Source organism: Lissotriton helveticus, chromosome 2_2 (genome assembly GCF_964261635.1).
Source record: "Lissotriton helveticus chromosome 2_2, aLisHel1.1, whole genome shotgun sequence".
Classification (NCBI taxonomy): domain Eukaryota; kingdom Metazoa; phylum Chordata; class Amphibia; order Caudata; family Salamandridae; genus Lissotriton; species Lissotriton helveticus.
Genome location: NC_136060.1, coordinates 516,725,033 through 516,749,363, shown reverse-complemented (window position 1 = coordinate 516,749,363; position 24,331 = coordinate 516,725,033). Strand labels below are relative to the sequence as shown.

At 51.9% G+C, this 24,331-nt stretch overlaps 1 protein-coding gene across 4 annotated transcripts in view; it reads left to right on the top strand.

The window, feature by feature from the left end:
- The window catches only part of LOXL3 (lysyl oxidase like 3), a 377,140-nt gene that overhangs the window by 273,800 nt on the left and 79,009 nt on the right, over positions 1–24,331 (top strand). For 3 of the 4 annotated variants that reach the window (XM_078678827.1, XM_078678825.1, XM_078678824.1), the window contains 2 exons: positions 9,137–9,299; positions 23,408–23,651. In XM_078678827.1, coding sequence (XP_078534953.1) covers positions 9,137–9,299; positions 23,408–23,651 — 407 coding nt within the window. Of the gene's footprint in view, positions 1–4,519; positions 4,676–9,136; positions 9,300–23,407; positions 23,652–24,331 lie in introns of all 4 variants that reach the window. The other variant, XM_078678826.1, reaches the window with a different exon arrangement.

Sequence of the window (24,331 nt, the reverse complement as noted above, 5' to 3'; positions counted from 1 at the left end):
GTGAAAAACACAGTAAAGCACACCGACTTTCCCTGGCACGTTTCCTTCCAGTTTATAAAGCCTATTCCATGTCACTACCCAATTCTGCATAAGTCCTGCCACACTATTCACTCTGTAGCTGCTCATGGACTGCGCACGCTAGGAATCTCCTCTGCGCAGCCCCTACACGTGTGCACACGCATGTACACGTGTCTGCATGTAACCAGCACGGTGCCCCATACTCCAGCTGCTGCGCAGCGGCCTAGTCAATCCAGGGGGACACCAGACAAATCTCCATGCAGTCTCCTTCATTATGAGTTCACTGTGGGTGAGTCCCAGATTATGAGGCTCCCCCACAGTAAAAGCTCAACAATTAGGTGCTCAAAAAGCGGAAAATCCGAGCGGCCCCTAGCATCAGAACCACCTTCTAACAGACTTGTTTTGTTTATTTTTATTTATAATAAGCAGGTTTTGTAACTGTAAAGTGGGACTGATCTCAAGTAGATTTGGAGATGTCAATGTTTTTATTGCCATCTGTTCCTGAGGGCATTGCCTAGGTATCGAATTGAAGCAGCAAATATTGCCATTAATTTTCAAATAATGTGGCTAAACAAAAATACAAAAGAGGCCCTGCCAGACACAAATGCACAACTAAAACAAAGTTCAGTGGTGTAGTCATTAACAGCCAATAGTATTTGTGGCGCTATCTTGGCACTAGCCCCCCAGCCACCCGGAGGGTACACACCCCAGAGAGAACTCTTGGGATAAACCTTTACAGCAAAAAAGTACTGAAGCACACGTTTAGTAGTCCATACAGTAATGCTAATTTAAGGCAAGTAGAAACTATAAATTAGAAAAGACAAGTGAAATCAGTAAAGAGAGGCGGCCGACACGTGTTTCGTCCTTTGGACTTTTTCAAGGCGAGAAGGTCTTATCCAAAAAAGTAAAAAAACGGAAACCGTGCTGGGAAGAGGCTGTAGTTTTTCGGGTGTGCTAAGTTCAGCTACGTCTATGCTTGTGCAAGCCGTCTAGTTAGAAGAATCTGTTCTGCATATAAGTGTGTCATTGAGGAAAAATAACCCCGGAAGTAGTATTAATATTGAAATGACTGGCCATTCAACTAGTAAAACATCTGAGAAATCTGGAAATTGATTGAAAGTTAATTGGCATGGACCTTAGTGACGGCAGTTTAATTACAAACATTAAAGATCAAATGTTAGGACGTACATTATTGTTACTAATGTATAAAGAAGAGACAACATTTGAAAGTGAAAGTAAAGAAGTAAAAAAACATACAATCTATGGTTTAATAAAAAAAAAAATCTCACCGAGTATATAAGCAATAGGAATTTTGGGTCGTGGGTGGTGATTACCCAGCGTGGCCGCCGGTGGACCCAAAGTCCAACTGTGGATAGTTGTATACTTGATACTAACACAGACAATGTGATGTCCTCTACCTGACAGCTAGGCAGTTCCACCATCTAAGCACATGCCATCCCACTTCCAACCCTCCACTTTAAAGCACACTGCAACTGGAATTGTGCCTCCCCCACCTTCCAAACCTCACTCACTTCCACCTGGAATCGCGTCATCCATTAAATGGCACAGATATGGCCTCCTGCGTCTTTTTCCAACTGGCCATTTTCACCTCAATGGCAGGTTCAAGCAGTGGGTGGTGGAGTGAGCACATACCCTCTGGCCTAGGTGTGGGCTCAGAAATGTGTGTTCCTGCACTGTGATGGTGTACAAAGAAACATTTAACATCTGTGCTGTGTGTCCTGGGGTATGCTGGAGTTAGAGGTGTTTACCATCATTTGGCAGTGTGGCGTGGTGGTTTATTACGGTATGGCCTGACATTGTATGGCATGGTATTGTATGGTATGGAATGGTGTGGTATTGTATGGTATGGAATGGTGTGGTATTGTATGGTATGGAATGGTGTGGTATGCTGTGGTGTGGTGTGGGGCGGGGTGGTGTGGTGTGGTGCGGTATGGTATGGTGTGGTGTGGTGTGGTATGGTATGGTGTGGTGTGGTGTGGTATAGTATGGTGTGGTGTGGTATGGTGTGGTGTGGTGTGGTATGGTATGGTGTGAGGTGGTGTGGTATGGTATGGTAGGGTAGGGTGTGGTGTGGTGTGGTGTGGTGTGGTGTGGTAGGGTAGGGTAGGGTGTGGTGTGGTGTGGTGTGGTGTGGTGTGGTATGGTATGGTGTGAGGTGGTGTGGTATGGTATGGTAGGGTAGGGTATGGTGTGGTGTGGTGTGGTGTGGCGTGGTGGTTTATTACGGTATGGCCTGACATTGTATGGCATGGTATTGTATGGTATGGAATGGTGTGGTATTGTATGGTATGGAATGGTGTGGTATTGTATGGTATGGAATGGTGTGGTATTGTATGGTATGGAATGGTGTGGTATGCTGTGGTGTGGAGTGGGGCGGGGTGGTGTGGTGCGGTGCGGTATGGTATGGTGTGGTGTGGTATAGTATGGTATGGTGTGGTGTGGTGTGGTATAGTATGGTATGGTGTGGTGTGGTGTGGTATAGTATGGTGTGGTGTGGTATGGTGTGGTGTGGTATGGTATGGTGTGAGGTGGTATGGTAGGGTAGGGTGTGGTGTGGTGTGGTGTGGTGTGGTGTGGTGTGGTGTGGTATGGTGTGGTATGGTGTGGTGTGGTATGGTATGGTGTGAGGTGGTATGGTAGGGTAGGGTGTGGTGTGGTGTGGTGTGGTGTGGTGTGGTGTGGTGTGGTATGGTATGGTGTGAGGTGGTGTGGTGTGGTGTGGTGTGGTATGGTATGGTAGGGTATGGTGTGGTGTGGTGTGGTGTGGTGTGGTGTGGTATGGTGTGGTGTGGTGTGGTGTGGTGTGGTGTGGTATGGTATGGTGTGAGGTGGTGTGGTATGGTATGGTATGGTATGGTAGGGTAGGGTATGGTGTGGTGTGGTGTGGTGTGGTGTGGTATGGTGTGGTATGGTATGGTGTGAGGTGGTGTGGTATGGTATGGTGTGGTGTGGTGTGGTGTGGTGTGGTGTGGTGTGGTGTGGTGTGGTGTGGTATGGTAGGGTAGGGTGTGGTGTGGTGTGGTGTGGTGTGGTATGGTATGGTGTGAGGTGGTGTGGTATGGTGTGGTGTGGTGTGGTGTGGTGTGGTGTGATGTGGTGTGGTAGGGTGTGGTGTGGTGTGGTGTGGTGTGGTGTGGTGTGGTATGGTATGGTATGGTGTGAGGTGGTGTGGTATGGTAGGGTAGGGTATGGTGTGGTGTGGTGTGGTAGGGTGTGGTAGGGTGTGGTGTGGTGTGGTGTGGTGTGGTGTGGTATGGTGTGAGGTGGTATAGTATGGTGTGGTGTGGTGTAGTATGGTGTGGTGTTGTGTGGGGTGGTGTGGTACGGTAAGGTGCGGTATGGTACGGTATGGTGTGGTGTGGAGTGGTATGGTGTGGTGTGGTGTGGTGTGGTGTGGTGTGGTGTGGTGTGGTGTGGTATGGTGTGAGGTGGTGTGGTGTGGAGTGGTATGGTGTGGTGTGGTGTGGTGTGGTATGGTATGGTGTGGTATGGTATTATATGGTATGGTGTGGTATGGTGTGGTGTGGTATGGTGTGGTGTGGTGTGGTGTGGTATGGTGTGGTATGGTATGGTATGGTGTGGTGTGGTGTGGTGTGGTGTGGTGTGGTGTGGTGTGGTGTGGTGTGGTATGGTGTGGTGTGGTGTGGTGTGGTGTGGTGTGGTGTGGCGTGGTGTGGTGTGGTATGGTGTGGTGTGGTGTGGTATGGTGTGGTATGGCGTGGTGTGGTGTGGTGTGGTGTGGTGTGGTGTGGTGTGGTGTGGTGTGGTGTGGTGTGGTGTGGTGTGGTATGGTATGGTAGGGTAGGGTGTGGTGTGGTGTGGTGTGGTGTGGTGTGGTGTGGTATGGTGTGGTATGGTGTGAGGTGGTGTGGTACAGTACGGTGCGGTGTGGTGCGGTGTGGTGTGGTGTGGTGTCGTATGGTATGGTATGGTATGGTATGGTATGGTGTGGTCTGGTAAGGTACGGTACGGTACGGTGGATCTAGAGGTTTTTATTTCCTCTGCACTTGTGCCCCTGATGGATGAAGGATGATATTTCCATTGAACTGTGTGATGTGTCTCTGGAACATGCTGCAGATGGACGTAGACTAGACTGCCCTGTACTATAATCGACACATCCCGAAGCATAGTCGCGGATGCACAGCACTCTGTGAAGTGTGTCTCTGAGTTATTTTAGCGATATCTGCAGGACTGGATGGCTCTGTTTATGTGATGTGTGCCTGATGGATGAAGGACGGTACCTCTTCTGAACTGTGTGATGTGTGTCTCAGGAGTATGATGCTGGTGGGTGTAGTATTGCGTGCGAGTGTGCCCTGGTGATATGGTGGGATTGGTTGTAGGAGTGGACAGCTCTGCATTGTGTGGACAAGGTATGGTGAAAACAGATGAATGCTTAAATCCCCAGCCCCCTTAAGTGCTGAGAACTGTTGCAGAAAGGTAGGCCGCTTTTTTGCTGACACCCCTCAGGGCTTCTCCACAGATACGAATAGTAGGAGGACGAACCACCAACGAGGGCCGCGTGGAGGTTAAACGAGGGAATAAATGGGGCACAATCTGCAGTGAAGGCTGGACTACCAAGGAAGCCATGGTGGCATGTCGCCAGCTCGGCCTCGGATACTCCCTGCATGCTGTGACGGTAGGTGATGAAACACAACACTTAAGACCTGACCAGCGCCAGGTTCCAACATGACCATCCTGTCCTGACCTCTGGATGTGATATGGAGGGAGGAGGACAACCTCTGAATGTGTCAATTTAACCTCTCAGACACATCGGACAGGATCCTCTATGGATCACCGAATGGAGTTATCCTGATGGTTATTGGTGGGCCTCTGCGTGAGACGGAAGGTAGGTGCCAACCTTGGAAGGACTTCAAGGGGTTGTGCCAGCTGCAAACTAAGCTACCATCTCATAACTCAGCCTCATGGATTGGAGTAGACGCTCGCTTCACCCTCGAATGGTCATTCATGGACTCTACTGATGAAAGATGTGGATGGGTTTGTGGACTACAAGAAAGGGCTGTGGGACGATAATTGTACCACCACACGAGACCTCAGTCAGATCCCTTTTACAAGGTTGTGTTCAACTTGGAACAACAATCATGAGTAATAAGATTAGTAAAATGTTCATAGGGCCTCCACCAAATTCATGTTGGAGAAGAATATTTTGGATTATGATGAGGTGGGCTTTAAAAAACTCTAGCCACGTGTAGACTTGTGTCATATCAGGTTTGGCAGGAAGTGTGTGAGTCACAGAACAAGCCACAGGTTAGAGCTCCCTTGTTCACAAGAGTTTTGTGATCAAATGACCAATTATTTTATTGAAAATGTACAGCTCTATCTTGAGCCTCACTAACTCAGGCTTTCTACTTACTTCATCCCCGGTCCCACCTCCTCCGGAAGGTCTTCTTCTCTGTTAGATCAGGATTCGACCTCACACCCATTACGCGATTGGAAGGCCGGGTCACTACTTGGCCCCTTTCTTGTCAAACTTCTTTCCAGGAATTCCTTGACCCTTCCTTGTAGGACATTTCTAATGCTTCTCCGATAAGTTTAAAACAGGTGTCATCATCCATCTTTTCAAAAAGCTTTACCTTGAACCTACATTACAATCCTCACTCTCGTAGCAGCGAAATAATCATGTCACTGCCCGGAGCACAGCGGCATTCTAGATGACTCCACAATGGGCTTCTGCCCCAATGCAACACAGACTCAGGTCTGCTGGCTGGAGCTGCTGAGTCCCGGATCGAAGCTGACAATGGCCACAGCAGATCGTTGATGATTCTGGATCCGTGGACCACCAGCTCCTGGTCAATCAACTTTCCTTCATCAGAAGTCAGGAAAAGGTCTTTGCTTGGTTTGCGTTGCTTCTATCTCAACAGGATCTCTTGTTCTGTATCGCTTCTCTTCTGCAGACGACTCATGTGGTGTCCCCCATGGCTCTGCTCTGTAGCACGATGCAAGGATACTGAGCAGATTCTGGCAGTTAGGGAACCCTGTGCTGCACTACCAGAAGTTATCAATATAAACAGAAAAGTAAGTTGCCCACCTCTATAGAACAGCCACCAATAGGTCAAACATAGAATCTTTTACACATAGTTGAGAAGCAACAGATCAGCTATCTAAACAGAGAGTAACAATATAATCCAAATAAACAAAAGCAAGACAAATCAATCCTCTGCTTGTATTTATATTCTTTTATTTGTGCTTTTCTTCATAAATAAGCAGAAAGATGCAGCTAACGCGTTTCGCCTAGATTAGACTTCTTCAGGGCACCATAGAGTATAAGGGCAAGAATCATAAATCAGGATCCACAACACCACAAAGAACAGTCAACGTTTTTATAGGCGTCTATCGGTAAAGCTGTGTGGTTCACAAGGTCGTTTCAAGACATAGTGTCAGAAATTGAACAAGTACATGTCCAAGCTGTATTCGGCAGAGTGTCTCTCAATATCGGCAGTCACCGGCACTCCACCGAACACGGCTTGGAGATGTACTTGCTCAATCTCTGAATCTACAGCTAGAATCAGCCTTGTGAGCCACACAGTTTTACCGATAGACGTCTGTGGACTTGTTGACTGTTCTTTGTGGCGTTGTGGATCCTGATTGCTGATTCCTGCCCATGGTGCCCTGAAGAAGCCTCATATAGGCGAAACGCAATGACTGCATCTTTCTGTTTATTTATAAAGAAAAGCACAAATACAAGAATATACATACAAGCAGAGGATTGATATGCCTTGCTTATATTTGGCTTCTAATGTAACAATCTGTTAAGATAGCTGACCTGTTGTCTCTCGACTATATTCATGACGCAAGGATGCCTGCGTTAGTGCTAGGCTGCACTCAGCGCCAACACAGAGAGGGAGCTGGAATGCGTCATATCTTACTAAATATGATGCATTTCTGATCTCTCCCTGTATTGCAGCGCAGCAATAATGAGTTTAATAAGTTAATTAGTTGCAGAACCAGCAGAGGGTCTTCAACATTTTAGTTCTAAAAGTGGAGGACCATCAAGACGTGAGATAACACCCCAAGCAAGTACTCCTCACACGGCTTGGTCCGATCATGACCACAAGCTTTTTCATATAAAGCCAAACTGCTTGGAGGCACCACGTTAAGCTCTGCATCCAGGATATTACATGATGAAATTGCACTAATCGACGGAGTCCATCTGTTGCCATCATATCCGTAATTCTTCACTCAGTGTAGAGGTGTGTAGACATTGCCCAACGGATGCTCTGAGGAACAAATTAGCAGGGTCATGGCTGTGTACCGGTACCGATGAATGTCAAGAGAGTTCAGAACGTACAGACTGAGGCCAAACAGCTGTACACTCATGACCAGAGGCTGAGTGGATTCACTAGAGACAGAAGTCTTTAAGAAATTGGTAAATGGCGGTTAATAATTTAGTATCTCTACACATTGCGAAGTACTGAGAATAAGAGGTGTCTTTGTGTCTTTGCACAAGCGACTCACCGTCCAGTATTTCACCCTGTAGTAACACACTGTTGCTGCTGGAAGGATCAGCATATCTAAGGGCATACAGCATGTTGTTCACTGGTCATTATATAATTATGGTTTTGGGTTTGCTGAGACTATGCCCCAGTAAGAGAGATGCCTAAAATATATCATTAAAACATTAATGATTACTCTGCAGGTCAATATCATCCATTAATTTATTGACATCAAAGTTTTTCTTCCTTAACCAAAAGCAAAGTCCTATGATAAGTGGAGGACAATTATGCAGTAATAATGCCCTCTAGAATGTGCATGAAGGTTACTCAACCATTAGTTTATAAAGCCCGTCTTTGGGCGTCGGTGTAAGAAAGGGACCATGAGCTGTGAGGTTTTGCCCAATGTACTTGCAAAGCACTGTTGAATGAAACATATTCTTGTCCAACAGAGATGAGGTCAGCAGCAGAAGGATCTGTTAAGTGGAATCTGATTGGTTGGTGTGCATTGTCCAACAGAGATGAGGTCATCAGTTGAAGGATCTGTAAATGTAATCTGATTGGCCGGTGAGCATTGTTGATGAATCACATGGTTGTCCAACAGAGATGAGGTTATCAGCAGGAGGATCTGTTAAGTGTAATCTGATTGGCCGGTGAGCATTGTTGATAAAACACATTGTTGTCCAACAGAGATGAGGTCATCAGCAGAAGGATCTGTTAAGTGTAATCTGATTGGCCGGTGAGCATTGTTGATGAATCACATTGTTGTCCAACAGAGATGAGGTCATCAGCAGAAGGATCTGTTAAGTGTAATCTGATTGGCCGGTGAGCATTGTTGATTAAACACATTGTTGTTTAACAGAGATGAGGTCATCAGCAGGAGCATCTGTTAAGTCTAATCTGATTGGCCGGTGAGCATTGTTGATGAATCACATTGTTGTCCAACAGAGATGAGGTCATCAGCAGAAGGATATGTTAAGTGGAATCTGATTGGTTGGTGAGCATTGTCCAACAGAGATGAGGTCATCAGTTGAAGGATCTGAAAAGTTGTATCTGATTGGTTGGTGGGCATTGTTGATGAAACACATTGTTGTCCAACAGAGATGAGGTCATCAGCAGAAGGATCTGTTAAGTGTAATCTGATTGGCCGGTGAGCATTGTTGATGAAACACATTGTTGTCCAACAGAGATGAGGTCATCAGCAGGAGGATCTGTTAAGTGTAATCTGATTGGCCGGTGAGCATTATTGATGAAACACATTGTTGTCCAACAGAGATGAGGTCATCAGCAGAAGGATCTGTTAAGTGTTTTCTGATTGGCTGGTGAGCATTGTTGATGAAACACATTGTTGTCCAACAGAGATGAGGTCATCAGCAGAAGGATCTGAAAAGTTGTATCTGATTGGTTGGTGAGCATTGTTGATTAAACAAATTGTTGTCCAACTATGAGGTCATCAGCGGGAGGATCTGTAAAGTGTTATGTGTTCCCAGATTCCCCAGGAGGGTCTGCTTAATGATCTAGAGGTATCTAGAAGTGTAAACGTAGACTAGGGCAAGCCGCGTAGTGCAGACAATGTCGCTGTGGTACTGCGGGCTGCTGTGTCCATTGCTGTGCTTTAACTTGTGATAATTCAATCTCACTTTCCCAAGGAAACGTGGTACTGGGATGCAAGCAACGTGACGGACATGATCGTGAGTGGCGTGAGGTGCACGGGGACCGAGATGACCCTCAGCCATTGCCAGACCCACGGTGCCAACGTCAACTGCAAGAAGACGGGGTCTCGCTTCGCCGCCGGCGTCATCTGCTCAGAAAGTAAGGCTGGGTGCCCCCCATGTGCAGGAGCTCTCTGGGGTGATGGACTCCCATTGGTCCTTCATGAGGGTGACAGAGGGGTACAAGAGCAGGACAAGGCATCCCTCATGAGGGTGGAGGGGCCTGCAGGGAAGCTGAGACAGTTCACGAGTCACTACCCCTAAAAGCAGTTCACAAGTCACTACCCTTGAATACAACACCTCGCACAAGGGTGGAGGGGACTATAGACAGTTCACGAGGCACTACACCTGAAGCTCCCAATCCAGCTGCAAACAATGTTGTTGGTGGATTCACCACAAGCTTTTTTCTCAGGTGTCTTTGTGTATCTAGTCCCACTCTACCAGCTATCATTATTGTAGACATTGCTCTGTGAAGGTCTGTATTTGCATCTCAATGGTGTCACTCCCTGGATAGAACAGTGTTAGTCACTGGGATTGTGTATTACTACCTCACAAGCACAAGCAAAGGAGCAAGACCTTTAGGGCAAATTTACTAGTAGACAGCACGCAGCGCATCAACCGAAGTTGCTGCATCGCATGAAAGGGAAAGGGCAGGGCATCGCCGTATGTGAAGTGGCATGGCGGTCGTGCTCTCTCCCCTAGCGCTGCGCACTCAGACATGGCGCTCTTGCTCTCTCCCCTAGCGCTGCACACTAAGACATGGCGCTCTTGCTCTCTCCCCTAGCGCTGCGCACTAAGACATGGCGCTCTTGCTCTCTCCCCTAGCGCTGCGCACTGAGACATGGCGCTCTTGCTCTCTCCCCTAGCGCTGCGCACTAAGACATGGTGCTCTTGCTCTCTCCTCTAGTGCTGTGCACTAAGACATGGTGCTCTTGCTCTCTTCCCTAGCGCTGCGCACTAAGACATGGCGCTCTTGCTCTCTCCTTTAGTGCTGCGCACTCAGACATGGTGCTCTTGCTCTCTCCTCTAGTGCTGCGCACTTAGACATGGTGCTCTTGTTTTATCCCCTAGCGCTGCGCACTAAGACATGGCGTTCTTGCTCTCTCCGCTAGCAGTGCACACTAAGATACGGTGCTTTTGCTCTCTACCCTAGCGCGGCGCACTTAGATATGGTGCTCTTGCTCTTCCCCTAACATTGTGCACTAAGACATACCGCTCTTGCTCTTTCCCCTAGAGCTGCATACTAAGACATGGTGCTCTTGCTCTCTCCCTTAGCACTGCGCACTTAGATATGGTGCTCTTGCTCTATCCTTCTAGCGCTGCACACTAAGACATGGCGCTCTTGCTCTCTCCCCTAGTGCTGCGCACTGAGACATGGTGCTCTTGCGCTTTCCTCTAGAGCCGCGCACTAAGACATGGTGCTCTTGCTGTCTCCTCTAATGCTGCGCACTAAGACATGGTGCTCTAAGGCTCTCCCCTAGCTATGCGCACTACAATATGACACTCTTGCTCTATCCCCCAGAGCTGCACACTCAGACATGGCGCTCTTGTTCTCTCCCCTGGCAGTGCGCACTAAGACATGGTGCTCTTGCTGTCTCCTCTAATGCTGCGCACTAAGACATGGTGCTCTAAGGCTCTCCCCTAGCTCTGCGCACTACAATATGACACTCTGGCCCTATCCCCCAGAGCTGCGCACTCAGACATGGCGCTCTTGTTCTCTCCCCTGGCAGTGCGCACTAAGACATGGTGCTCTTGCTCTCTCGCCCAGACCTGCGCACTAAGACATGGTGCTCTTGCTCTCTCCCCTAGAGCTGCGCACTAAGACATGGCGCTCTTGCTCTCTCCCCCAGAGCTGCGCACTAAGACATGGTGCTCTTGCTCTCTCCCCTAGAGCTGCGCACTCAGACATGGCGCTCTTGCTCTCTCCCCCAGAGCTGCGCACTAAGACATGGCGCTCTTGCTCTCTCCCCTAGAGCTGCGCACTCAGACATGGTGCTCTTGCTCTCTCCCCTAGAGCTGCGCACTCAGACATGGCGCTCTTGCTCTCTCCCCCAGAGCTGAGCACTAAGACATGGCGCTCCTGCTCTCTCCGCTAGCGCTGCTCACTCAGACATGGCTCTCTTGCTTCTCCCCTAGCGCTGCGCACTAAGACATGGCGCTCTTGCTCTCTCCCCTAGCGCTGCGCACTAAGACATGGTGCTCTTGTTCTATCCCCTAGCGCTGCGCACTAAGACATGGCGCTCTTGCTCTCTCCGCTAGCAGTGCACACTAAGATACGGTGCTTTTGCTCTCTACCCTAGAGCTGCATACTAAGACATGGTGCTCCTGCTCTCTCCCTTAGCACTGCGCACTTAGATATGGTGCTCTTGCTCTATCCTTCTAGCGCTGCACACTAAGACATGGCGCTCTTGCTCTCTCCCCTAGTGCTGCGCACTGAGACATGGTGCTCTTGCTCTTTTCTCTAGAGCCGCGCACTAAGACATGGTGCTCTTGCTGTCTCCTCTAATGCTGCGCACTAAGACATGGTGCTCTAAGGCTCTCCCCTAGCTCTGCGCACTACAATATGACACTCTTGCTCTATCCCCCAGAGCTGCGCACTCAGACATGGCGCTCTTGTTCTCTCCCCTGGCAGTGCGCACTAAGACATGGTGCTCTTGCTCTCTCGCCCAGACCTGCGCACTAAGACATGGTGCTCTTGCTCTATCCCCTAGCGCTGCGCACTAAGACATGGCGCTCTTGCTCTCTCCCCCAGAGCTGCACACTAAGACATGGCTCTCTTGCTGTCTCCCCCAGAGCTGCGCACTAAGACATGGCGCTCTTGCTCTCTCCCCTAGCGCTGCGCACTCAGACATGGAACTCTTGCTCTTTCCCCCAGAGCTGCACACTAAGACATGGCGCTCTTGCTCTCTCCCCCAGAGCTGCGCACTAAGACATGGAACTCTTGCTCTCTCCCCCAGAGCTGCACACTAAGACATGGCGCTCTTGCTCACTTCCCCAGAGCTGTGCACTAAGACATGGAACTCTTGCTCTCTCCCCCAGAGCTGCGCACTAAGACATGGCGCTTTTGCTCTATCCCCTAGCGCTGCGCACTAAGACATGGCGCTTTTGCTCTATCCCCTAGCACTGCGCACTAAGACATGGCGCTCTTGCTCTCTCCCCCAGAGCTGCACACTAAGGCATGGCGCTCTTGCTCTCTCCCCCAGAGCTGCGCACTAAGACATGGAACTCTTGCTCTCTCCCCCAGAGCTGCGCACTAATACATGGCACTCTTGCTCTCTCTCCTAGCGCTGTGCACTGAGATACTGTGCTCTTGCTCTCTGCCCTAGCGCTGCACACTTAGATATGGTGCTCTTGCTCTTCCCCTAACATTGCGTACTAAGACGTGGTGATCTTGCTCTCTCCCCCAGAGCTGTGCACTAAGACATGGCGCTCTTGCTCTCTCCCCCAGAGCTGTGCACTAATACATGGCACTCTTGCTCTCTCCCCTAGCGCTGTGCACTAAGATACGGTGCTCTTGCTCTCTGTCCTAGCGCTGCACACTTAGATATGGTGCTCTTGCTCTTCCCCTAACATTGCGTACTAAGACGTGGTGATCTTGCTCTCTCCCCCAGAGCTGTGCACTAAGACATGGCGCTCTTGCTCTCTCCCCTAGCAGTGCGCACTAAGACATGGTGCTCTTGTTCTATCCCCTAGCACTGCGCACTAAGACATGGCGCTCTTGCTCTCTCCGCTAGCGCTGCGCACTCAAACATGTCGCTCTTGCTTCTCCCCTAGCGCTACGCACTAAGACATGGCGCTCTCGCTATCTCCCCTAGCGCTGCGCACTAAGACATGGTGCTCTTGTTCTATCCCCTAGCGCTGCGCACTAAGACATGGCGCTCTTGCTCTCTCCCCTAGCAGTGCACACTAAGATACGGTGCTTTTGCTCTCTACCCTAGCGCGGCGCACTGAGATATGGTGCTCTTGCTCTTCCCCTAACATTGTGCACTACGACATGGAGCTCTTGCTCTTTCCCCTAGAGCTGCATACTAAGACATGGTGCTCTTGCTCTCTGCCTTAGCACTGCGCACTTAGATATGGTGCTCTTGCTCTATCCTTCTAGCGCTGCACACTAAGACATTGCGCTCTTGCTCTCTCCCCTAGTGCTGCGCACTGAGACATGGTGCTCTTGCTCTTTCCTCTAGAGCGGCGCACTAAGACATGGTGCTCTTGCTGTCTCCTCTAATGCTGCGCACTAAGACATGGTGCTCTAAGGCTCTCCCCTAGCTCTGCACACTACAATATGACACTCTTGCTCTATCCCCCAGAGCTGCGCACTCAGACATGGCGCTCCTGTTCTCTCCCCTGGCAGTGCGCACTAAGACATGGTGCTCTTGCTCTCTCGCCCAGACCTGCGCACTAAGACATGGTGCTCTTGCTCTATCCCCTAGCGCTGCGCACTAAGACATGGCGCTCTTGCGCTCTCCGTTAGCAGTGCGCACTAAGATACGGTGCTCTAGGTCTCTCCCCTAGCACTGCGCACTAAGACATGGTGCTCTTGCTCTCTCCCCCAGAGCTGCACACTAAGACATGGCGCTCTTGCTGTCTCCCCCAGAGCTGCGCACTAAGACATGGCGCTCTTGCTCTCTCCCCTAGCACTGCGCACTCAGACATGGAACTCTTGCTCTTTCCCCCAGAGCTGCACACTAAGACATGGCGCTCTTGCTCTCTCCCCCAGAGCTGCGCACTAAGACATGGAACTCTTGCTCTCTCCCCCAGAGCTGCACACTAAGACATGGCGCTCTTGCTCTCTTCCCCAGAGCTGCGCACTAAGACATGGAACTCTTGCTCTCTCCCCCAGAGATGCGCACTAAGACATGGCGCTTTTGCTCTATCCCCTAGCGCTGCGCACTAAGACATGGCGCTTTTGCTCTATCCCCTAGCACTGCGCACTAAGACATGGCACTCTTGCTCTCTCCCCCAGAGCTGCACACTAAGACATGGCGCTCTTGCTCTCTCCCCCAGAGCTGCGCACTGAGACATGGTGCTCTTGCTCTCTCCCCCAGAGCTGCGCACTAATACATGGATCTCTCCCTTCGCACTGTACACTAAGATGTGGCTCTAATACATGGTGCTCTTACTCTCTCCCCTAGAGCTGCGTACTGAGACATGTCACTCTTGCTCTCTCCTCTAGCAGTGCGCACTTAGATATGGTGCTCTTGCTCTATTCCCCAGAGCTACTCACTAAGAAGTGGAGCTCTTGCTCTCTCTCCCAGACCTGCGCACTAAGACATGGCGCTCTTGCTCTCTCCGCTAGCGCTGTGCACTAAGACAAGGCGCTCTTGCTCTCTCCGCTAGCACTGCGATATGGTGCTCTTGCTCTTCCCCTAACATTGTGCACTAAGACAAGGCGCTCTTGCTCTCTCCGCCAGCGCTGCGATATGGTGCTCTTGCTCTTCCCCTAACATTGTGCACTAAGACACAGCGCCCTTGCTCTCTCCCCCAGAGCTGTGCACTAAGACATGGCACTCTTGCTCTCTCCCCCAGAGATGTGCACGAATACATGGCACTCTTGCTCTCTCCCTTAGCACTGCGCACTAAGATGTGGCGCACTTGCTCTATCCCCTAGCGCTGCGCACTAAGACATGGTGCTCTTGCTCTTCCCCTAACATTGCGCACTAACACATGGCGCTCTTGCTCTTTCCCCAAGAGCTGCGTACTAAGACGTGGTGATCTTGCTCTCTCCCCCAGAGCTGTGCACTAAGACATGGCACTCTTGCTTTCTCCCCCAGAGATGTGCACAAATACATGGCACTCTTGCTCTCTCCCCTAGCGCTGCGCACTAAGCCATGGTGCTCTTGTTCTCTCCCCCAGTGCTGCGCACTAAGACATGGCTCTCTTTCTCTCTCCCCTAGCGCTGCGCACTAAGCCATGGTGCTCTTGTTCTCTCCCCCAGTGCTGCGCACTAAGACATGGCTCTCTTTCTCTCTCCCCTAGAGCTGCGCACTAAGGCATGGCTCTCTTGCTCTCTCCCCTAGCGCTGCGCACTAAGACATGGCGCTCTTGCTTTCTCCCCCAGAGCTGTGCACTAAGACATGGCACTCTTGCTTTCTCCCCCAGAGATGTGCACAAATACATGGCACTCTTGCTCTCTCCCCTAGCGCTGCGCACTAAGCCATGGTGCTCTTGTTCTCTCCCCCAGTGCTGCGCACTAAGACATGGCTCTCTTTCTCTCTCCCCTAGAGCTGCGCACTAAGGCATGGCTCTCTTGCTCTCTCCCCTAGCGCTGCGCACTAAGACATGGCGCTCTTGCTCTCTCCCCAAGTGCTGCGCACTCAGACCGACATGGCACTCTTGCTCTCTCCCCTAGCGCTCCACACTAAGACATGGCTCTCTTGCTCTCTCCCCTAGTGCTGCGCACTAAGACATGGCTCTCTTGCTCTCTCCCCTTGCGCTGCGCACTAAGACTTGGTGCTCTTGCTCTCTCCCCTAGCGCTGCGCACTAAGACATGGCGCTCTTGCTCTCTCCCCTAGCGCTGTGCACTAAGACATGGCGCTCTTGCTCTCTCCCCTAGCGCTGCGCACTCAGACATGGTGCGCTTGCTCTCTCCCCTAGCGCTTTGCACTAAGACATGGCGCTCCTGCTCTCTCCCCTAGCACTGTGCACTAAGACAAGGCGCTCTTGCTCTCTCCCCTAGCGCTGCCCACTCAGACATGGTGCTCTTGCTCTCTCCCCTAGCGCTTTGCACTAAGACATGGCGCTCTTGCTCTCTCCCCCAGAGCTGCGCACTAAGACATGGCGCTCTTGCTCTCTCCCCTAGCGCTGAGCACTCAGACATGGCGCTCTTGCTCTCTCCCCTAGCACTGCGCACTAAGACATGGCGCTCTTGCTCTCTCCCCCCTAGAGCTGCGCACTAAGACATGGCGCTCTTGCTCTCTCCCCCAGAGCTGCGCACTAAGACATGGAACTCTTGCTCTCTTCCCCAGAGCTGTGCACTAATACATGGCTCTCTCCCTTTGCACTGTACACTAAGATGTGGCGCACATGCTCTCTCCCCTAGTGCTGTGCTCTAATATATGGTCCTCTTACTCTCTCCCCTAGAGCTGCACACTAAGGCATGGCGCTCTTTCTCTCTCCCCCAGAGCTGCACACTCAGATATGGTGCTCTTGCTCTCTCCCCTAGCAGTGCGCACTTAGATATGGTGCTCTTGGTCTATCCCCCAGAGCTGTGCACTAAGACGTGGCGCTCTTGCTCTCTCTCCCAGAGCTGCGCACTAAGACATGGCGCTCTTGCTCTCTCCCCTAGCGCTGCGCACTCAGATATGGCGCTCTTGCTCTCTCCCCTAGCGCTGCGCACTCAGACATGGCTCTCTTGCTCTCTCCCCTAGCGCTGTGCACTAAGACGTGGCGCTCTTGCTCTCTCTCCCAGAGCTGCGCACTAAGACATGGCGCTCTTGCTCTCTCCCCTAGCGCTGCGCACTCAGATATGGTGCTCTTGCTCTCTCCCCTAGCAGTGCGCACTTAGATATGGTGCTCTTGGTCTATCCCCCAGAGCTGCGCCCTAAGACATGGTGCTCTTGTTCTATCCCCTAGCGCTGAGCACTAAGACATGGTGCTCTTGCTCTCTCTCCTAGCGCTGCGCTCTAATACATGGTGCTCTTACTCTCTCCCCTAGAGCCGCGCACTAAGATGTGGCACCCTTGCTGTCTCCTCTGATGCTGCGCACTGAGACATGGTGCTCTAGGTCTCTCCCCTAACACTGCGCACTAAGAAATGGTTCTCTTGCTCTCTCCCCTAGAGCTGCACACTAACACATGGTGCTCTTGCTCTCTCCCCCAGAGCTGTGCACTAAGACATGGTGCTCTTGCTCTCTCCCCCAGAGCTGCACATTAACACATGGCGCTCTTGCTCTATCCGCTAGCGCTGCACACTCAAACCTGGCGCTCTTGCTCTCTCCCCTAGTGCTGTGCTCTAATACATGTGCTCTTACTCTCTCCCCTAGAGCTGCGCACTAAGACGTGGCACTCTTGCTGTCTCCTCTGATGCTACGCACTGAGACATGGTGCTCTACGTCTCTCCCCTAGCACTGCTCACTACAATATGCTGCTCTTGGTCTCTCCCCTAGAGCTGCACACTAAGACATGGCGCTCTTGCTCTCTCCCTTAGCACTGCACACTAAGATGTGGCACACTTGCTCTCTCCACTAGAGCTGCGCACTAAGACATGGCGCTCTTGCTCTCTCCCCTAGCAGTGCACACTAAGATACGGTGCTTTTGCTCTCTACCCTAGCGCGGCGCACTGAGATATGGTGCTCTTGCTCTTCCCCTAACATTGTGCACTACGACATGGAGCTCTTGCTCTTTCCCCTAGAGCTGCATACTAAGACATGGTGCTCTTGCTCTCTGCCTTAGCACTGCGCACTTAGATATGGTGCTCTTGCTCTATCCTTCTAGCGCTGCACACTAAGACATTGCGCTCTTGCTCTCTCCCCTAGTGCTGCGCACTGAGACATGGTGCTCTTGCTCTTTCCTCTAGAGCGGCGCACTAAGACATGGTGCTCTTGCTGTCTCCTCTAATGCTGCGCACTAAGACATGGTGCTCTAAGGCTCTCCCCTAGCTCTGCACACTACAATATGACACTCTTGCTCTATCCCCCAGAGCTGCGCACTCAGACATGGCGCTCCTGTTCTCTCCCCTGGCAGTGCGCACTAAGACATGGTGCTCTTGCTCTCTCGCCCAGACCTGCGCACTAAGACATGGTGCTCTTGCTCTATCCCCTAGCGCTGCGCACTAAGACATGGCGCTCTTGCGCTCTCCGTTAGCAGTGCGCACTAAGATACGGTGCTCTAGGTCTCTCCCCTAGCACTGCGCACTAAGACATGGTGCTCTTGCTCTCTCCCCCAGAGCTGCACACTAAGACATGGCGCTCTTGCTGTCTCCCCCAGAGCTGCGCACTAAGACATGGCGCTCTTGCTCTCTCCCCTAGCACTGCGCACTCAGACATGGAACTCTTGCTCTTTCCCCCAGAGCTGCACACTAAGACATGGCGCTCTTGCTCTCTCCCCCAGAGCTGCGCACTAAGACATGGAACTCTTGCTCTCTCCCCCAGAGCTGCACACTAAGACATGGCGCTCTTGCTCTCTTCCCCAGAGCTGCGCACTAAGACATGGAACTCTTGCTCTCTCCCCCAGAGATGCGCACTAAGACATGGCGCTTTTGCTCTATCCCCTAGCGCTGCGCACTAAGACATGGCGCTTTTGCTCTATCCCCTAGCACTGCGCACTAAGACATGGCACTCTTGCTCTCTCCCCCAGAGCTGCACACTAAGACATGGCGCTCTTGCTCTCTCCCCCAGAGCTGCGCACTGAGACATGGTGCTCTTGCTCTCTCCCCCAGAGCTGCGCACTAATACATGGATCTCTCCCTTCGCACTGTACACTAAGATGTGGCTCTAATACATGGTGCTCTTACTCTCTCCCCTAGAGCTGCGTACTGAGACATGTCACTCTTGCTCTCTCCTCTAGCAGTGCGCACTTAGATATGGTGCTCTTGCTCTATTCCCCAGAGCTACTCACTAAGAAGTGGAGCTCTTGCTCTCTCTCCCAGACCTGCGCACTAAGACATGGCGCTCTTGCTCTCTCCGCTAGCGCTGTGCACTAAGACAAGGCGCTCTTGCTCTCTCCGCTAGCACTGCGATATGGTGCTCTTGCTCTTCCCCTAACATTGTGCACTAAGACAAGGCGCTCTTGCTCTCTCCGCCAGCGCTGCGATATGGTGCTCTTGCTCTTCCCCTAACATTGTGCACTAAGACACAGCGCCCTTGCTCTCTCCCCCAGAGCTGTGCACTAAGACATGGCACTCTTGCTCTCTCCCCCAGAGATGTGCACGAATACATGGCACTCTTGCTCTCTCCCTTAGCACTGCGCACTAAGATGTGGCGCACTTGCTCTATCCCCTAGCGCTGCGCACTAAGACATGGTGCTCTTGCTCTTCCCCTAACATTGCGCACTAACACATGGCGCTCTTGCTCTTTCCCCAAGAGCTGCGTACTAAGACGTGGTGATCTTGCTCTCTCCCCCAGAGCTGTGCACTAAGACATGGCACTCTTGCTTTCTCCCCCAGAGATGTGCACAAATACATGGCACTCTTGCTCTCTCCCCTAGCGCTGCGCACTAAGCCATGGTGCTCTTGTTCTCTCCCCCAGTGCTGCGCACTAAGACATGGCTCTCTTTCTCTCTCCCCTAGCGCTGCGCACTAAGCCATGGTGCTCTTGTTCTCTCCCCCAGTGCTGCGCACTAAGACATGGCTCTCTTTCTCTCTCCCCTAGAGCTGCGCACTAAGGCATGGCTCTCTTGCTCTCTCCCCTAGCGCTGCGCACTAAGACATGGCGCTCTTGCTTTCTCCCCCAGAGCTGTGCACTAAGACATGGCACTCTTGCTTTCTCCCCCAGAGATGTGCACAAATACATGGCACTCTTGCTCTCTCCCCTAGCGCTGCGCACTAAGCCATGGTGCTCTTGTTCTCTCCCCCAGTGCTGCGCACTAAGACATGGCTCTCTTTCTCTCTCCCCTAGAGCTGCGCACTAAGGCATGGCTCTCTTGCTCTCTCCCCTAGCGCTGCGCACTAAGACATGGCGCTCTTGCTCTCTCCCCAAGTGCTGCGCACTCAGACCGACATGGCACTCTTGCTCTCTCCCCTAGCGCTCCACACTAAGACATGGCTCTCTTGCTCTCTCCCCTAGTGCTGCGCACTAAGACATGGCTCTCTTGCTCTCTCCCCTTGCGCTGCGCACTAAGACTTGGTGCTCTTGCTCTCTCCCCTAGCGCTGCGCACTAAGACATGGCGCTCTTGCTCTCTCCCCTAGCGCTGTGCACTAAGACATGGCGCTCTTGCTCTCTCCCCTAGCGCTGCGCACTCAGACATGGTGCGCTTGCTCTCTCCCCTAGCGCTTTGCACTAAGACATGGCGCTCCTGCTCTCTCCCCTAGCACTGTGCACTAAGACAAGGCGCTCTTGCTCTCTCCCCTAGCGCTGCCCACTCAGACATGGTGCTCTTGCTCTCTCCCCTAGCGCTTTGCACTAAGACATGGCGCTCTTGCTCTCTCCCCCAGAGCTGCGCACTAAGACATGGCGCTCTTGCTCTCTCCCCTAGCGCTGAGCACTCAGACATGGCGCTCTTGCTCTCTCCCCTAGCACTGCGCACTAAGACATGGCGCTCTTGCTCTCTCCCCCCTAGAGCTGCGCACTAAGACATGGCGCTCTTGCTCTCTCCCCCAGAGCTGCGCACTAAGACATGGAACTCTTGCTCTCTTCCCCAGAGCTGTGCACTAATACATGGCTCTCTCCCTTTGCACTGTACACTAAGATGTGGCGCACATGCTCTCTCCCCTAGTGCTGTGCTCTAATATATGGTCCTCTTACTCTCTCCCCTAGAGCTGCACACTAAGGCATGGCGCTCTTTCTCTCTCCCCCAGAGCTGCACACTCAGATATGGTGCTCTTGCTCTCTCCCCTAGCAGTGCGCACTTAGATATGGTGCTCTTGGTCTATCCCCCAGAGCTGTGCACTAAGACGTGGCGCTCTTGCTCTCTCTCCCAGAGCTGCGCACTAAGACATGGCGCTCTTGCTCTCTCCCCTAGCGCTGCGCACTCAGATATGGCGCTCTTGCTCTCTCCCCTAGCGCTGCGCACTCAGACATGGCTCTCTTGCTCTCTCCCCTAGCGCTGTGCACTAAGACGTGGCGCTCTTGCTCTCTCTCCCAGAGCTGCGCACTAAGACATGGCGCTCTTGCTCTCTCCCCTAGCGCTGCGCACTCAGATATGGTGCTCTTGCTCTCTCCCCTAGCAGTGCGCACTTAGATATGGTGCTCTTGGTCTATCCCCCAGAGCTGCGCCCTAAGACATGGTGCTCTTGTTCTATCCCCTAGCGCTGAGCACTAAGACATGGTGCTCTTGCTCTCTCTCCTAGCGCTGCGCTCTAATACATGGTGCTCTTACTCTCTCCCCTAGAGCCGCGCACTAAGATGTGGCACCCTTGCTGTCTCCTCTGATGCTGCGCACTGAGACATGGTGCTCTAGGTCTCTCCCCTAACACTGCGCACTAAGAAATGGTTCTCTTGCTCTCTCCCCTAGAGCTGCACACTAACACATGGTGCTCTTGCTCTCTCCCCCAGAGCTGTGCACTAAGACATGGTGCTCTTGCTCTCTCCCCCAGAGCTGCACATTAACACATGGCGCTCTTGCTCTATCCGCTAGCGCTGCACACTCAAACCTGGCGCTCTTGCTCTCTCCCCTAGTGCTGTGCTCTAATACATGTGCTCTTACTCTCTCCCCTAGAGCTGCGCACTAAGACGTGGCACTCTTGCTGTCTCCTCTGATGCTACGCACTGAGACATGGTGCTCTACGTCTCTCCCCTAGCACTGCTCACTACAATATGCTGCTCTTGGTCTCTCCCCTAGAGCTGCACACTAAGACATGGCGCTCTTGCTCTCTCCCTTAGCACTGCACACTAAGATGTGGCACACTTGCTCTCTCCACTAGAGCTGCGCACTAAGACATGGCGCTCTTGCTCTCTCCCCTAGCGCTGCACACTCAAACATGGCGCTCTTGCTCTATCTCCTAGTGCTGTGCTCTACTACATGGTGCTCTTACTCTCTCCCCTAGAGCTGCGTACTAAGATGTGGTGCTCTTACTCTCTCCCCTAGAGCTGCACACTGAGACATGGCTCTCTTGCTCTATCCCCCAGAGCTGCTCACTAAGACGTGGCGCTCTTGCTCTCTCCCCTAGAGCTGCACACTAAGACATGGCGCTCTTGCTCTGTCCCTTAGCGCTGCGCACTGAGACATGGCGCTCTTGCTCTCTCCCCTAGCAGTGCGCACTAAGACATGGCGCTCTTGCTCTCTCCCCTAGCGCTGCGCACTAAGACATGGCACTCTTGCTCTTTCCCGTAGTGCTGCGCACTCAGACATGGCGCTCTTGCTCTCTCCCCTAGCGCTGCGCACTCAGACATGGCTCTCTTGCTCTCTCCCCTAGCGCTGTGCACTAAGACATGGCGCTCTTGCTGTCTCTCCCAGAGATGCGCACTAAGACATGACGCTCTTGCTCTATCTCGTAGCGCTGCACACTCAAACATGGCGCTCTTGCTCTATCTCCTAGCAGTGCGCACTAAGACATGGCTCTCTTGCTCTCTCTCCTAGCGCTGCGCACTCATTCATGGCGCTCTTGCTTCTCCCTTAGCGCTGCGCACTAAGACACAGCGCCCTTGCTCTCTCCCCTGCACTGTGCACTAAGACATGGCGCTCTTGCTCTCTTTCCTAGTGCTGTGCACTGAGACATGGCACTCTTGCTCTCTCCCCTAGCGCTGCGCACTAAGACATAGCGCCCTTGCTCTCTTCCCAAGAGCTGCGCACTTTCGGCTGCCTTGCACCATGCAGCTCTGAGCTCAGCTGGAGGGAAGGTTCCCAAAGAGATCATGGTAGCATTTTATTTACAAACCAGAGTAATGTCCATCTGACGGAAGGCGTCAGTGGACATCACACCGACAAGGCCCCCTGCACCCCCAGATAGAATAAGGACACATAGCTTGATGTGACTGAAGTCTGAAGTCCAAGCAGTGAAAGGTGCCCTCAGCACATCCCATGAAACACGAACAACATGGACTTATGGCGAAGTGCTGGTCCCACAGTGAGGAAGCGAGAGAAGTAGCCACTAATCCACAGGCTGCTGCAAGGTGCGCTTCAGTGCGCTACCTGATACCTCCCAAGAGCGTATTGCAAGACCATCCCTCCTCTGCCTCCCCTCCCTGCCCAGGGGTAGCCAGAAACACACAGAAATTGAAAATGTGCAAGCAGTGGACACTGAGAGACACCAGGGTACACTCTGTGCTCTGACTTGTCTCATACATTTTGAAACATCAGCAAGAAGACAAGAGAAGCAGTTTAGACAAATTCATTTAGAAAAAGTTAATCTCTGTCTCAATGCTTGACAGAGGTTGGCCATTTGCTAGTTTAGGGTGGACTTAGTAGAATATTCTACATAGTTGCCTCTGCACCTTTATCGCTCCCAAAAGATGCCCTTTCCAGCAATAAAGCACCCTTGTAGCCCCACTAATGCTGGTATGATTGGGGGTGATCACCACAGGGCTTCTATATGCAGGTATAGTTGTGTTGAGATGGGCCAACTGGCCAGACCCCGTCTTCACCCTCTTCTCTCTGTCTCTCATCTCCTACAGCCGCTTCTGACCTCCTCCTCCACGCCAACCTGGTCCAGGAGACGGCCTACATCGAAGACCGCCCCTTGCACATGCTCTACTGCGCCGCCGAAGAGAACTGCCTGTCCAGCACGGCCCGCCACGCCAACTGGCCCTACGGCCACCGACGGCTGCTGCGCTTCTCTTCCCAGATCCACAACAATGGGCGGGCCGACTTCCGCCCCAAGGCCGGCCGCCACTCCTGGGTGTGGCACGAATGCCATAGGTAAATGGGGGGCGCACCATGGTTCGTGGGGGGACTATGTGAGGCTTGTGGCTGTGAGGCTGGCGGTGGGGCCCAGAACTGTGCACGCACTTCCCTCTCAATGAATTCAGACTAGATCCATTCAGCGGTTGTGTGGGTGGCTATCAGCATGTGCACCATGATGTCAGCACTGGCATAGCATGGCCGAGACATCAAGCTAAGATCGGTCAGATCTAAGTCTGCCTGCATGAAGGTATTGTATCCATTACTAGAATTCAGGATCAGGTTCATAAAGACTCTTATCCATGCAGAATAACTCAACTCTGGCGTAAGAAAGACAACAGCTTCTCACCAATCACAATAGCGTGGCTTTTCAGAGCCCACCAGTCCCTCAGGCGCCCTTCTCCTCCCTATGAACTCTATAACTGTTGCTCAGAGTAGGTCATGAGGATCTCTGTGGCTCACTTTGTCTCTCTGAAATATACTTCATTCGCCAGAGTACGCCAACTCGTGTGCGCAGAGCAGGGTTTACCACATCCAGACGCTGCACTACCCATCTATCACCAGTCCAACATCACAAAACACCCATCTCTTCAAAGGCAATTAAAGCTTAGCCTGGAAGTCAAATTAGCTACAGGGACAAAAACAAACATGAATACATGATGTATGAACAACGACCTGTGAGTAGCAGTGTGTGTGAT